This window comes from Sporisorium graminicola, chromosome SGRAM_14, assembly GCF_005498985.1.
Source record: "Sporisorium graminicola strain CBS 10092 chromosome SGRAM_14, whole genome shotgun sequence".
NCBI classification, from domain to species: Eukaryota; Fungi; Basidiomycota; class Ustilaginomycetes; order Ustilaginales; family Ustilaginaceae; genus Sporisorium; species Sporisorium graminicola.
In genome coordinates this window covers 132,643-147,979 of record NC_043724.1, presented here as the reverse complement: position 1 = coordinate 147,979, position 15,337 = coordinate 132,643, and the positions used below count along the sequence as shown (strand labels likewise).

Sequence of the window (15,337 nt, the reverse complement as noted above, 5' to 3'; positions counted from 1 at the left end):
AAGGTTCATGAGTTGGTGACCAAGATACCGCTGAACAGTGCAGTCGATCTTTCGTTGCTCACTCACGCACGCACGCATGACCACACACGTCCTGGTGCACGTTCATATTCTACAGTTCCACAACAAGCAAAGCACAACGTCCATATTTCTACAGTTGCAGAAACCTCCCAGACTGACCGCCATCTAAGGCGCAGTCCAAACAAAGCTCGTCAATCCCTGCTGCACAGGCAAGGTCGACCTCCTGCCATCGCTGGAAACCACAACGTTCTTGGTACCCTTGCACGTATTCGCCACGACTAACCCGACCCTCCTCTCGGCCGGCGCGCCGTTCGCAGTACTCGCCTGTTGCAACTGTGCGCCGTTCAGCGGCGCAGCATACGCGATCCAGTTCAAGCACTGCCAGTCGTCGCGGTTCAGTGAGTACAGCGTACCCTGCTCTGCGGCGACACGCACGGCTTGGCCACCTCCCACATTGGACAAGTCCGTGGAGGCGGCGGAGAAGTGCGAGGTGAGGTAGAGCTGGTCGTTGAAGGAGACATAGGGATTGGCTGGGTGGTGTGGGGAGGAGAGGGTGAGGGATCCGGTGCACGAGGCGCAGTAGGACGTTTTCAGGCGCGGGCCATAGCCGTTGTCTAGGGCCAAGTTCCACTGGACGACGCTGCGCGCGTTCTGGACGAGCAGGGGCCAGTAGACATTGGTCAACCAGCCTTGGATGCCAGACCAGCGGTTGGCGGGGTTGCCAGTACCCGTGCACTCAGACATGTGGATGTTCTTGCGCACACCGCTCTGAAGCGCAGCTTCGAACTGGGCGATCTGCGACGGGCTGCCGCGGTAACAGTGGAACGCGACCGCATCCACGGCGGACGCATTGCCGTTGACGATCTCAGCCGCGTTCTCCCAGCCGCTGTAGTTGTCGTCATGCGCCCACACTTGCACGTCTCCGAGCCCGCGCTGCGCCAGCTCCCGCTTCAACGCGACAGCGAGCTGCACCTGCGTCTCCGAATCCATGCCCATCGACGGATACGCAGCCAGGTTCGACGGCTCGTTCTGCAGCGTCATGGCCCACGGCTTGACGCCCGCCTGCGCCCACGCCTGTGCGGTCTGCGCATAGTACTGCGCTAGCACGCCGACAAATCCAGTCCGCAGCGTGCCGCCGTTCATGGTGTTGTTCGACTTCATAAACGCTGGCGGGCTCCAGGGTGTCAGGATCACCTTGAGCTTCGGGTTGCGCCGCATCGCATCGACCAGCACGGGGATGGTGTAGAGCGCGCTCTGGGTGCCCGCGATGTTGAAATCGCCCAGGAGCGCCGAGGGGTCGTTGAGCTGCTCCGCGGCCTGCGCGAACACGGGCGGACGGGCGACGTAACTGTACTCGTTGTCGACCGAGAAGTCGCTCGCACCCATCGAGACGCGCGTAACACCGATGCCCGTAGCGTTGTTGAAGACAAAGTCCATCACACGGTTGTACAGCGCCACCTCCCTCGCCTTGAGCCGGCCGAGCAGCGATGCAGAACTATCGGTCATCGCCCCACCGTACCCGTCGATCGCCTGGAATTTCTGCGTCGTGTTGATGATGATGTCGACGCCCTGACTGTCCGCCCTGAAGTTGCCCAGCTGCGTGCTCGCCGAAGCCCAGGCGAAGTTGGTCCCGTTCGACGGCGCCGTGTACCAGGAGCCGGACTGCAGCAGCGACGTGCGGTTCCCAGAGATCGAAGAGGGCACGTAGTCGGATGCCGGGTTCGGATCTTCTTTCGCTTTCCCAAGCGTCAAGCCGAGCGCAAGGCCGAGGATGAGCGCGAGCAGAATGACGGCCAGCAGCGCACAGTAGGCAATCTTGGCCGGGCGGGTGAGGCCGCTCCACCACGCCGCTGCCTTGTTCTTGTTGCGAGGAGAACGGTTCGTGTGCGACGTAGGCAGCACAGGCTTAGCGTCGTACGAGATCGAGTCGCCACTACCCTGGCGTGGGCCACCATGGCCACCACCGCCGCTGCCGTACAGTGTCGACATTATCGAAGCTTTGAGAGGGGAAAAATCCGCAAGCCTTTTCGTAGATATGCTATCGCAGACAGCGTCTCATTCAAGTCTACGTGTGTGAATGGAAGGAAGACGAAAGGAAGGATGGAGATGGACGGCGGCGTTATCGAGTCCACAGTGAGTGCGTATAGCGGCTCGAACGCGCACGTTTTTGAAAGGCGAATGGCTCCATGCCGGCTGCCGTCACTGCATTGCCGCGACAAATAAATCAGAGAAGCTTCTCACGTTATCGAGAGCGGAGAATGAAAAAACACGCGCAGTGAATGAACCCTTTAAGCAGGCCCCACAGAGACAGCACTGCACTTTCTCCTTGGCATCACAACGCAATGGCGCCTGCACCGGACGTACCGACCGGCTCCATTCGCTCTCATTGAGGGCACCAGCGATGATGTCTGTCTTTGCTATCTCAGCTTTTGAGAGTCAAACCAAGGCGGAATGATCTGCGGTGCAACCTGTGATCGACAGCAGCATTGGATGTGTGGTCGTTTCAGCGCTTACGTCGCTCCGATGATGAGCTGCTATAGCACAAGCATTCTTCTGATCTTGTCGTGGTTAGTAGCGATGTGAAACCCTCGGAGCTGCGGTGACCAGGTTCGAATCTCGATCTGCGTAAGCATCCTTGTCAACGACCGGAAGGCAAACCGCCGAGAACAGAAAACGAGCACAGCGTCTGGGTTGCGGCGCGAACCCGTGTGAGCTCGGATGGAAAGTGATGTACAGGGGGTGTCGGCAGGTGAATGCGGTGTTGGGGAGTTACAAGCGAGCAAACTCGTTGAAGGAAAGAGCGGAAGAAGAAAAGAAAGAAAAAACAGCACTGGCGAAATTCAGTTTTCAAAGCGTGCTCTCTAGTTCTCCGAGTAATCGGAACGGCGGCGTCGGTAATGGTTCGAACAGTGCGCGCGGGCGTCGAATCTGAAAGCGTGAAACCAGTGTGGCATGACGTGGGCGCGTGACAGTGGCGCATTTGCAGCAGACACCCAGTTTTCTGTAATTATTTTGGTCACAGCTTGCGTATGTTTAAGAGCAGCCGGTCTCTACCACGCAAGGGGATATGGGGGGGACATACAGTAGCAAAGAATGAGAAACAATTATTTATTTACTTTTAGCTGCGTTCGTTTGGCGTTCGGGTATCGCGCGCAGACGAGACAATGGACGAGTCAGGCTGAGATAGGCACAAACACACCCATGCTAGTCAAGCCAGCTTGCGAGACACCAACAACTTCACTTGTCCTTCAAAGGCCAACTTTGCTGCAGTGTATTAGGCCTTGGGCCTTCTTATTTTGGCAGCGCGGACCGCTCTACATCCTCATTTTTCGCCTATTAGCGGGAAAAGGGTGTGCCAACTCTCTATGAGAGGCGGCGGACAATCAAGCAAGCCGCTGCAACGAGGTCGCTCCGTGCACACGCACACACAAGGGGGGCCCAAACGGACAAGTCCCCGCTGAAATCTCATCCTCTCCCTAGCACAGCTAAGATAGTCCCTGACCGGCCAACTCTTGTCTGCTGCAAAGGAAACCGAATCTCCTTGAGCTTGTTCCCCTCGCTTGAGCGACAACATTTTTTTATCGTCAAGACCTCAACTCCACTTCTGGTGCGATCTTCGTTTCCTTCCCTTCTCACCTTCAAGGCCATCCAAGCAAGCCCACTAACATCTCCAACACCAACTCGAGATGGCTTCCCGATACTCGCTCACCGCTGAGCTCCCCGCCACACGCAAGTCACTCCGGCGCAGCATCCGCTTGCCAGCAGAGACACACAATCAAGCCGTCCCGCCGTTACCCCAACAGCCTCAACCCCTCACTCAGGACGAAAGTATCTCTGTCGTACCGCACGAAGCATGGTCCACTACCCCCGCACCTGCAGCTGCACTCGCTGATCCAGAACCAACGGTTCGAAGGGACCTCTCACTTCGACGCGGTCCTACTCGCAAAGACGGCGAGTCTCGCGCGCTCAAGTCGGAATTCGACACCGACGCACCCTCCTCCGCAGCCTACGACGAGCGCGGATACTTCATCCTCATGCCCGCAGACGCGTTTGACATCACCACCAACGCCTTTTCTGAAGACAAGAGCAACGATGAAGGCCGAAAGCGCTCCAGCCGGCTCGCATATCTCGAAGGCTTGCGAGGCCTCCTGGGGCTCCAAGTGCTCATCTGGACCTTCTTCCGCATCTTTGCCCCCGCCATCGTTGCGGATCGAGACGTCGACGGTGTTTACCCCGCAGCATTCATCGAGCGCTCTCCAGCGTGGCAGTCGATTCTGCGCAAAGTTCTCTCGCCGCTCCTGTTCGATGGCGAGCTGCAGGCCTGCTTCTTCATCATCCTGTCCGGCCGCGCCAGTCTGCAGACGTTCATCGAACGACGCCAGGCCATCACGCTCGCAGGGGCCGCATTCAAGCGTCCGTTCCGATTCTTCCTGCCCATGGCGATCACTCTCGCACTCGTGTCGGTCGTCATTGCGGTCAACGGCTTCCGGTACGCGCCGCAGCTCTCAAGTGCGCTGCAGAACCAGCTAGCGGAGCCTCCGCAACAGTGGGGCTCGGTGCTCGAGTACTTCAACTCGCTGCTATTCTTCTTCAGCACGCCGTTCTACTTCAAGACGGCACGCGCGACCATGTTTATCCCGCCGAGCGGGACGCTGTGGATTGTGCCTGTGCTGTTCCAGCAGACGTACGTGATGATCATCCTTGCATTTGCCCTGCCGTACACCGTGCTGCGGTACAAGAACCTCGGCATGCTGCTCCTCATCCTCACCACGGCCTGGGTCGGCCGCTTCAGCTGGTACACGCTCACCGGGTTGTTGCTTGCCGAATGGTCGACGGTCTACCTGCAGCTGCTGCCCTCCGGGAAGCGGCTTGGGGGGAAGCGCATCCCCGTGAACGGAGCGGGGACGCGCTCTATCCCTGCCTTCCTCCCGGGAGCATTGCTCCTGGTTCTGGGAGTGGCGCTCAAGTACATCTGGATCGCCGCGCTGCCCGCCGACGCAAACCGGGACATTGTCGCGCACGTTGACGGCAACACGGGCCGGCTCAACTACGCCACCGACCCCGCGGCCACCGCCTACCCGCGCTACGACAACTACCTCGTCGCCACGGGCGCGCTGTACCTCATCGAGCTCTCCCCGCGCCTTCAGCGCATCTTTGCAGCTCGCCCGCTCGTCCACGTCGGCAGGTGGGCCTTCTCGATCGCGCTCATCTCCGGCACGCTCATGCTCAGCCTCGGCAGCTTGGTCTGGTTCCATCTGACCCACGGGTTGGGCTGGACCAGCGAGGCCGCCGTCTTGGGTGTGCTGTTCGTCATCCTTGTCCCCGCGAGCTGTGCTCTCGCCGAGGCGTATTCGCGCGTCATTGACGATGGCGCCCTGTACGCGGCCGATTGGCTCTTCAAGTGGGTCCGTGTTTAGAACTTGCCTACCTGCCTGCCTGCTCCTAGTCAATAGATCCGCTTGTTCTGTTTTGTTTTCAGTGCAATAAGTTACCATTCCTTTGTCCACACCTCGCAACATGCTTCTTTTCACCAAAGCATCCTGAGAGTCAGAGAGAGTGAAGAGAGAAGACATTGTTCATTGAAATCAAAAGCCAAGACAACAATCCGAGAACCGAGAACCAAATGCGAATGACGAGACAAAAAAAAATTAGGTACTAGCAACAGACAAAGAGCATGCAACAAGACGAACAACTAGCAATCCAACAATCAACCACCGCTCACGCAGCAGCAACGGGCGAGATGGGCGAAAAGATACTGCTATCCCTCGCCTCGTCCTCGTCCTTGCTACCACCGGCATTGACCGCCGAAAGCGTCGTCACCAACGTCGAACGCAGCTGGTTCTTCTCGTCCGCCTTAGCAGCAGCTCGCGCCGCCTCGTCGCGCAGCAGCCTCCTCAAGATCTTGCCCGAGGGAGACTTGGGGACGGTAGCCACCCACTCGATGCCGCCGCGGATCTTCTTGTGCGCTGCAACGAGCTTCTCCATGTGCGAACGCACGCGCTTCTCGAGCTCCATGCACTCGTCTGGCTTGTTGAGCAGCTCCAGATCCCTCGGTACAATGCAGGCGCGCGGTACCTCGGTCATCTGAGCGGGGCACCACACACCAAACACGGCAACATCCGCAACCTCTGGGTGGCTCGTGATGACCGCCTCGAGCTCCGCAGGCGAGACCTGGAAGCCCTTGAACTTGATCAAGTCCTTGATGCGATCCACGATGAAGATCTCGGTGTTGCGCATCACAGCGACATCACCAGTCTTGAACCATCCATCGGCCGTAAAAGCATCGCGTGTAGCCTCCTCGTTGTCCAAGTAGCCCTTCATGATCGTCGGGCCACGCAGCCAGACTTCACCGGGAACGCCCTCTCGTCCCTGCTCCTGACCCACATCGTGGCCCTCCTCCGACACAAGGCGCACCTCGACACCGGGAGCGATACGACCGGCAGCACCCTTGGAGTTGGGCAAATCCTTGGGACCCGAGCAAATTACCGAAGGAAGCGACTCGGTGAGACCGTATCCATTGAGCACCGCCAAACCAGGGTAGCGCTTCTCGAGCAGCTCAAAGAGCTCTGCCGACAGAGGAGCAGCACCGCACTGGACGCACTTGAGGCTCGACATGTTGTACTTTTCGGGCACAGGGCTCTTTGCCAGCTGAAGCAGAACAGGTGGCACCACCAGCGAAGCAGTGGCCTGGTGCTCCTCGATCTTTTCGCAAAAGAGGTCGAGGCTGAACTTGGGCAGGATGACGATCTTCATGCCAAGGTAGAAGGGGTGGTGCATGAGCTTGATGAGACCAAAGATGTGGTAGAAGGGCAGGAAGCCGACCTGCACGTCCTTCTGGCCAAAGTAGTCGTCATGAGTGGCAACGAGGGCCATGACACTGTGGATGACGTTGGAGTGGGTGATCTCGACACCCTTGGCAGAGCCCGAGGTACCAGACGAGAACATGATAAAGGCAGTCTCGGTGGTAGGATCCTCGACACGGTACGACTCGAGCTCGTTGTCGGTCAGCTGAGCACGCAGATCAGGCTCGCCCTGCTTGCCGACGACAAGCTCGTCCGCATCGTCAAACATGAACAGTCCCTCGCTGGCCGTCTCGGAAGACGACGACGAAGAAGAAGCTCCTCGGCCCATAGCAGCCTTGGCCTGCTCCCAAGCGGCGCGGGCGTTGTCCTGACACGAGGGGTGGGCAAGGACAATGTCGACGGAAGCCTGCTGAAGCGACTTGGACAGTTCTCCCACAGTCAACGCCGGGTTGACGGGAGCAGTAACGAGACCGGCCACCTCTGCTGCAAAGACAAAGATGGGGTACATGGTGTGGTTTGGCGAGATGACACCCACACGCTGGCGAGGCTGGAGACCCAGCTTGTGCCTCAGCGTCCAAGCCAAGCGACGTGCTTCGCGCACCACCTGGCCGTGTCTGTTTCAGCAGCCGCGAACATCGTCATCAGAGATAGATGATTTGTACGGCGACGTTGAATCGGCACGACACGATCGTTGAAATCGGGACGCGGATCGAATCGAATGCGAAGGCGTGAGAAGGAGAAAAAGAGGGTTCACGAACGCGAAAGAAAAATCGAGGGTCCAGCATTGAGGAAATGAATTTGTTTGAGGTTGGACAAATGAGAGAAAAGCAAATCGAGGTCAGCATGCAGAACTATGCATTGTGATGAGCGCCCCCGAAATCGTCGTCGTCGTCGACAAACTCTCGTCTCGAGGATCAGGTCGTGTGGTCTGTGGGCTGCTCACTATCCCCGGGCCCACGGCAAGGACGATCCGATGTGGTCGCCTCATTCGCAGAGTGGTCGGGGAAGCGAAGGCGCCCGCACAAGGTACTCCTGACGGTCATGCTTGAGCAACAGCACAAGACGCCACCAGCTGCTTCCACCCTCACGGTCTGGTCACCTCCTTGGGCATCGCATCGCGTGTGGCAGCAACGATGTCGACCCTCCGACGGACTGGTTGGTGAAAGCAAGTAAAAAGGAGGAGCCCGACGTCATGCATGCAATTCGCCTGACGAGCGGAGTCGAACGAGCGCGCGTGATACGGAGAAGTGCAACGCCGCCGATCTCAGCTGCGATCCGCGCTTGGCCAGCCTTGTCAAAACGTCGTCGGATGTCCGCGATGCGGTCGCCTATTGCCAAGCAATGTAAACCGGCGCGGAATCGCTTTTTCACAAATACTCGAAGATCGAATTTTGTTAAAGGGAAAAAAAGACGCGTCCTGAACGAGTCCGCCAAGACAGCCTGACACTGGCTGAGTGCCCGGCACAACGGAAGATCGACGTCGGTCTCACCGATCGGGAAGGAGGCGGCGCAGCGCAAGAGTATGTCGCAGTCGCAACCAAGCTGATCTGCGAGACACATCTGGACCGGTAAGCGATCTCTTTTCATCGCGAGGCCATCAGCTCCGTCCGTCTTCACCCAACCCACTCTTTCTGCTCCCGTGGTGGATGATACACCACCAGCCGAGCATCGTCGTCCACCGATGCGAAGGAGCAACCCACTTCCCACTCTGGGAAACAATGAGCCACAGAGACTACAGGGCTGCAGGGCAGAGTTGGATAGCCGCCAAGCAGAGAAGAGAAAGAAAATCGTCGAAAAATCCGCGATTCGGAATTTTCTCTTTTTTTCGACTCTGCCAACTGCCGCGAGACTGAGGTAACGCTTCCTACGAACTGCATTGCTGCAAAGAATCGGCGGTCGAATGGATGGACTACTCGCGCAGCCCTCTGCCTGCTTCTACCGTTTCGGCGCGCCCACCGTAGAGCTACTGTCAACAGGCTGCAAGAACGGCACGCGGCACGCCCGTCTGCATCCTCCCACATTGCCGTACACTGCCGTCTCCGCATCCGATATCCTATACCAACAATGCCGTGTGCTTGATGCCCAGCAAGCTCTGTTATCTTGCATGAGGCGAGCGACAAAGGCATGCACATGCTTTAATTGGAGGAGAGCGGAGGCTGGAAACGAACCGTAGGCTGCTGCAAAAGAGGACGAAAGTCGGACAATTCCAAAGAAGATCCCAGTGGGAATTCAACGTCCGCCCCAAGTGCAGACAATGCAGGCAGGCCTTTGCTCCTAGCACGCCGGGAGGGCTAATCACAAGTTGTGAGAGATCGAGGTGAACAGCTGTCGCCCGGGGCTCGCAAGGAGTAAGGAAGCATCTGTAGCCTGGCCGAGGGGGGGGGGGGGCAGCGCAAAGGAAGGGCAGGCCGGCAAGGGTGACTGTGCGACGAGGCTCGCCAGTACAGCCCAGCTTTCGTGAGAGCAAAGCCATACCCAGCTGGTCAAGCCTAGAGATAGCGACGATACGAACCACCAGAGACCAGCGACATATCCAGCCAGAACGCAACGAGACGAGGCGATTCAAACAGAGATCGAGATAGAGGGGCGGTACTTACGTGAACTGCTTGCCGTCCTGACGAACGAACTGCACCTTGTCAGCGAGCGACGACTCGGACTCGGAGCTGACATAGTCAAAGATGTTTGTGTAGCTTGCCTTGGGCAGAGCCGGATAGATCGAGGTGAGAATTTGAGGCGCCATGATGTACGGAAGTGCCGATGCGGTTCGAACCTGAAGCTGGCGATTCGTATCGTCTTGCAACGTCGGTTGCGCTTTCGTTTGGGCTATCTAAGAGCGTTGCTAGGGAAAGACACGCAGCGTTGCTCGAGATGGAGTTGTCTGCGTCGAAGAGTATCAAGTATCGCAGTGCAGATCCACACGTCTGATGGCGCCAGGTGTTTGAGAAGCTTGCTGAGGAAGCGTGTTATTTTGCGATCGGAGCTGATGCCAGAGTATCAGATATGCGTAGTAGTGTTGTTGTGCAACCGTCCAAGCGCAAGATGGCAAGAGTATAGGGTGCAGCACAGGAAGGCGGCAGAGGAGATGGGGACGGGAGGGTTCAAGTGATGGAATGGAATGGAGTGGACGATGAAGTCGGGAGCAAAGAGAAGGCCCGGGATATATGGTTTTTCACCAAGGGGCTCGACGACGAGGTCGGGCGAGCCGAATCCAACAGCGGTACCGACACACACCAAGATAGACCAAGGGGCAGCACAGCAGAGAAGCGCCCTAAAAACCGTGTTCCAGGTACGGCCTCTTTGCGCCAAGTGTTACAGCCGGAAATACTGTTGTCAGAGAGGAACTGCAAGGTGAACCCTTGGCTCGCTTCCCTGGACAGGGCGGCAAGCTTTGGATGGCTAAACACAACGGTGCGTTGGACGTCGTCAACCCTTGCGCTTCGCCTGATGGTGAGAGGATCGACCGCAGAGACAGATGTTACTTGACCGCTGAGCTCCTCGCACGTCGGCTGCGAGGATCGACGCCTGCACTCGCTCCCCTTTCTTTTTTTTTTCTTCTTGTTTTTTTCTTTTTTCTTTCCGTTAAATAATCTCGCTTGCTGCGCCCTTAACGTGAGCTCAAGGGATTTCCGCGGCAGGGGCTTGATTTGAATTTTGTTTAGCGAACAAGGTCACCACTTTTCCGGAACAGCCTGGTGTTCTTCACTGGTCTGAGTCAGGTCAGGAATTTCGGCAACCGTTCTTTCTTTCTCAGCAGCATCCGCACCACGTCGCTTGTCGCCGCCCCTTTTTCGGCGGTACAACGTCAAGCCCACCGCCCGCGGATACGTTGGCGGAGAAACGGCGCCCAAGCTCGCGAGACTAAAGATATTTAAATCGATACTGTATAAAATTTGACCAGAAGGGAATCAGGCTCGAACGCAGCACAGCAGGTTTGTCAGTCAAGCCATTGTGCAAACAGTCCGACCCCACTCTGCGCTGCGCTGTGCAGTGTAAAGTGGTTCTTTTAAGATTTGACAAGCTGTCGTGTGATGCTTGCCTGCGTTGTTCGCTTTGTCGCCCACTCTGACTCGCTCTCACGCTCTCACGCCCACAGGGTCTGAATCTTGCGGTGCCTGGAATCGGCACCATCAAGTTGAAATGATCAGCGATGCAGTGCAAACTTCGCTTGGTCTTCTCCCCGTGCTGAGCACTCGTTTTGTCGTCTTACCCTCTTTGTCTCGGGTCCAGGGACGAGTATTACGCGTGCTAAGGCTGCGGTCGCTCAGGCTCAACAGGGCAGAGCAGCTCTGTCATGCGATGGTCTCGGGTGAGAGTGTCGGCTCATACATTCACGCTGCAAGTCAAGAGTCAAGCTGCGTCTTGACAAATGTCGAACACCGCGAGTAACAAACAATTCTGCTTCCGCCCAGTAAGACAGTCAGTCGGTCAGCCTGCGGCGATCGGCTTAGCAACTCTGGTTCTCGCTCTTTTCGGCGTTCGCGTGTCCGACTTTGTTTTCTGGCAAATGGACGGTATCCTTCACACCGACTGGAGCCAGGACTGCTTCCGACGTCGGCGTCGGAAGCTCATAGTAAGGTTCCTGGGCGGGCGGCAATGACATTAGCAAGTCTTGGCAAACTTGGCGTGTCTCAGTCGCCGGAGGGCGCGGCGTTAACTCCACAGCGTGATTGATGGACGATGATGGCGGCGGAACGTCGAGACGAAATACATGGCGAGGACATGCAGCACTGCACATGTTGCGTTAGTTTTGCTTACTACCATCCCGGAAGGACACCGGCGAGAATGTTCTGGTGCCTTATCTTCGAGCTTAATCAGAATCAATATGCGTTTCAGCACTGCAGCTTGTCTCGAGGCTCACCTTGACGCTTACCAGCGTGTGAAAGCAGCCACCGGGGGCGCAGACTAAACGCCTTCTTGCTTGCAAGCCACCAGCGGCCCGATCTCGCCGTCTGAAACGAGAACGGCCCTCTCACTGCCGACTCCCGCACATACGCAAGTTGGGCAAAACGTAGGCCAAGTCGAAACTCATTTGTTTCGGAGAAGAAGGGGCCGAAGCAGCCAGTCCACACCCAAACGTCGTTTCAGGAAGCTTTTTCAGTAGATGAGGAGCGGTCCAAACCGATGGTCGACGCACGCAGGATGGGGTGGTCAACAGACAGCCGACGTTTATCAAGGCGGTCCGTGACCTTGCGAGGCACTTCGAATAGGCGAACGGGTGGCTGATACCTCGCAAAGATCAGACCCGAAAGTCGCATGCGGTCAAGGCGATCGGGACCGCAAGCGGCCACACAAGCTCAATCGCTGCGGCCGAGCTTTACTTTTGACGCTAAAGGATTTTCTGTGCATGCAATCTCGCCAGACCCAAGTCGAGACGGAGATAGAGCTGGATAAGGCCAGAGTGGGCCTACCAAATCGCAAGCTTTGGGGATGTGTGACTCAGCTGATGACAGCCAAGATCGAGCAGCTTGTTGCGCCGTGAAAGAGGGAAAGATCGGGCTCGAACTCGCTTACGAACGTCGGAAACCCTTCAAAAGTCACATATGGCGCTCAGATTGAAGTCTGGCGTTGATAGTGTGGGAATCAGGTCGGTCGATGTGCTCCATGCAATAATCCAATCAATGACGATTCAGGTCGAACCATCACGATACCAAGGTTCGCCATCCAGGTCGGTGCGGTGTGAGTCGCGACGACGAAAGATCAACGCAGACCGGCAAGACCGAAGGGCTCGTTCTCGCTGCAAAAGACGCTTAACGTGCAGCAGAGGTGAACCCAGTTCTGAGAGGGCATGCACACCCACAAACAGTATGGTTTCAAGAACTGTGCGCCCTGCGCCATGACGCCCACGAGAACCCAACGGTAACGCAGCCCGAAACTCCGCTCCAGTTTGATCCTTTCCCTGCAGAGACATCCTGTCCTCTCTAAAGCTAGTAGCCGCTGAAGAGGAGAAAGGAATGCGCCTGGTCGGATCGCAACGGCCGGCTACCGTCAGATGCAAAGCCTCGGATCCGCGCTTTGAACGGCCAGCGTGGCTGTCTGAGGAACACGCAATTCACCGTAAGCGAATCGGTTCGTGTGTGTGTTTCAATGAGGTTCAGCCGGTGCGCAAGCGAGCTATTGCACGCTGTCGCGTAATCACTCGGCTCGTTTCAGACCCGTGGCACGATACTTCGCAAGGGCGAAGCTGACCTGGATCTCCTTTGCTTTCTTGAACAAAACTTCTTTTTTTTTGCCCTTAGCACGACGCATACTTTATACGTCACAGAGCGATGGCGAATAATAATAATAAAAATGGAGCGACGGCTGATCAGAATCTATCTGAAATTCAGAGCTCGAAAGCAGCCCTAGCCCCACTGTAAGGCGAGGCAAAGGGGAAGAGACGAACCCATGTCTCTTGTTGCAGTAGGGGGGCCCACCCTGCTCCTTGGACTAAACTCGACCCGATTCTTCGCTGCAACGTTCGCCAAAGGCCTGGATGAGATTGAGAATCAATTCCAGTGAGTGCTTAGAGGAGGTGCGCGCTGCCAGGCAGGTCGAGCATGCAAGGAAGACGACGACGTGGCAACAATGCGAAAAAGTAAAATGGAAGCAGGGGTCGGTGGGCTGCGCACACTTGTCTGCAGATCTCTGCGGGAAAGCGACTCATGGAATGTTTGCAAATTGCACTAAATCGCTGCACTGCACTGCGCTGCACGCCCACGCCGCCCGTGATCTACATTAGCATGTGCAAATTGCCTTTTTCGAAACGCAGGCTTTGCCGGCACCTGGCAGTCGCTAAAATTGATTCGCGAGGTGGCCCTTGCCGCTTGAACCCCCTTTGTTGCTCGGGCTAGCGTATTTTACTGCACATCCACTCTCCCTGGCAGCGCGGGGGAACGACACAAAAGAGGCCTTCCTTCCTGACTGGCTGATTCTGCTGCAAGGTGTGCAAAGGATGCGGTTCTTGCTTCCCACGCTTGGCACCGAAAGAACAATCGACATGCGCCTTTGCTGGAACCCAGGTCACCGTAGGCTGCTGTCGATGTGATCGGACTTGGAAACTTCCCCTCAATTTTGGAGCTCTAAATGTTTTTTTTTTCTTCTTTTTCTTGGAACCCAAAGATTTACTAGAACTTTGGTAAAAGTTTGCAAAGTTTGCCAAGTTTGCTCAAAACTGTTGATCGAGATTGAACAACTTCCATCGCCGATCAAACACTTCCCTTAAACTTGTGAAACAATGGCTCGGAGTCCAGTGTCAAGCGGTCTTGTCTTATTGCTGTGACATTGTAGTGCGACGACGGCTCTCCGATGTTTGACACTTTGGCCGCCAGGCTTCTCGGTGGTTCGTCCAGTTCCCAGCGCTGACAGAGGCTGAACTTGGGAAACGTTTCTTGGTCACCGTCGAGGCTCGCAGTTTGTCATCGTCGGCTATAAAAGAGCGATGTGATACGTTGGAGCACCACCGACCAAGCCCGATACCTGGAGGGCCGAAAAGTGCCAGCTGACTTGCAGCGCCGCAGCATGTAGGGTTGATGACACCGCTTCACAGTCACTGCCTCGTGGCCGGGCGGCGCCGTTTTGAGCGTTGTCCAAGTTCACCGGGCGGTCTCGTCTGTGCGTTGCTGACCAGGAGAGCCGGGAAACTGCAAACTCCACTCCGGATGACGCAGATCTTGGCGTTGTCAGATGCAGCCGTGTTGCAGCTAGGCTACAGTCACAGTACAAGATTAGCAAGGTCAAGGTCTCGCCAAGCAGAAACCGCAAACAACGACCGATCCTTCCTCCCAAAATAACGCCTGGGACACGCGAGCTTCTGGTTGGCTAGGAGGTTGATCCTGGGTGCGGTTGATGCTTTGCCGAAAGAAATGTCTCGGGAAACCGAGAATACTGTAAAGAAGAGGCGAGCCACAGGGGCGCTCCACATCACCCCTGCAACCGGCGCGTGCGAGCGAGGCTACAAACAGCCGTGAAAATAAGAGTCAATTTGCAGATCAATGCTGCCTTCGCATCCGAGTCGCTGGCCGCCCATGCGAGCCGTTCAGGATTCTCGGCAGCAGCTTGTGCGTGTGCCTCCTGTGGCTGCTGTGCTGTACACTAGTCTGCATAGCGAGCATGCGCCCCTACCTCGCAAGCTGTTTTTTCCCTCTCTTCCTTGCTCGCTCCTGACCTCTGTCATCTCCCCTTGCGACGGCGAGGAGCAAGGCTGTAGCCTGTGTTTGCTCGGTCGACTTATCCTTTTGCTAGAGACAGGCTGGTGTAGACCAAGTCAAACGTGGCCGCACGGCAGTCTTTCCAAATTTGATGGAGGTGGCACTGGGCGTGTCTTGGTCAGGATCCTAGAACAAACGCCCCGGCGGTCCGCACCAGCATTCGCAGTCCAGTCGAGTTTCAGTGCTGTGGCGTAGCAGCACGCCCACCTTGCGCACACCACTTGATCCCGCTAAACTCGCTCTGGCTTTTACAAGCCAAAATGCGACCGAGCCTTGTGCAATACCTCTAGGAATACGGCTGCCGACTTTGAATCGTATCGATCGTCGGCT

At 56.7% G+C, this 15,337-nt stretch overlaps 3 protein-coding genes across 3 annotated transcripts; 1 reads left to right on the top strand and 2 right to left on the bottom strand.

Moving 5' to 3' along the window:
* Window positions 1-183: 183 nt before the first annotated feature.
* EX895_002306 (uncharacterized protein) lies at window positions 184-2,007 on the bottom strand (the record flags this gene model as incomplete). Its single annotated transcript, XM_029882905.1, has 1 exon — window positions 184-2,007. One exon carries the CDS (start codon window positions 2,005-2,007, stop codon window positions 184-186), a length of 1,824 nt encoding a protein of 607 aa, XP_029740660.1.
* Window positions 2,008-3,704: 1,697 nt separating this feature from the next.
* On the top strand, window positions 3,705-5,435 carry EX895_002305 (uncharacterized protein; the record flags this gene model as incomplete). The annotated part of the gene is made up of 1 exon (XM_029882904.1): window positions 3,705-5,435. The coding sequence occupies one exon, from the start codon at window positions 3,705-3,707 to the stop codon at window positions 5,433-5,435; it is 1,731 nt and encodes a 576-aa protein (XP_029740659.1).
* A 301-nt stretch (window positions 5,436-5,736) lies between these two features.
* On the bottom strand, window positions 5,737-9,561 carry EX895_002304 (uncharacterized protein; the record flags this gene model as incomplete). Its single annotated transcript, XM_029882903.1, has 2 exons — window positions 5,737-7,435; window positions 9,419-9,561. The coding sequence occupies 2 exons, from the start codon at window positions 9,559-9,561 to the stop codon at window positions 5,737-5,739; spliced, it is 1,842 nt and encodes a 613-aa protein (XP_029740658.1).
* Between the last annotated feature and the right edge of the window lie 5,776 nt (window positions 9,562-15,337).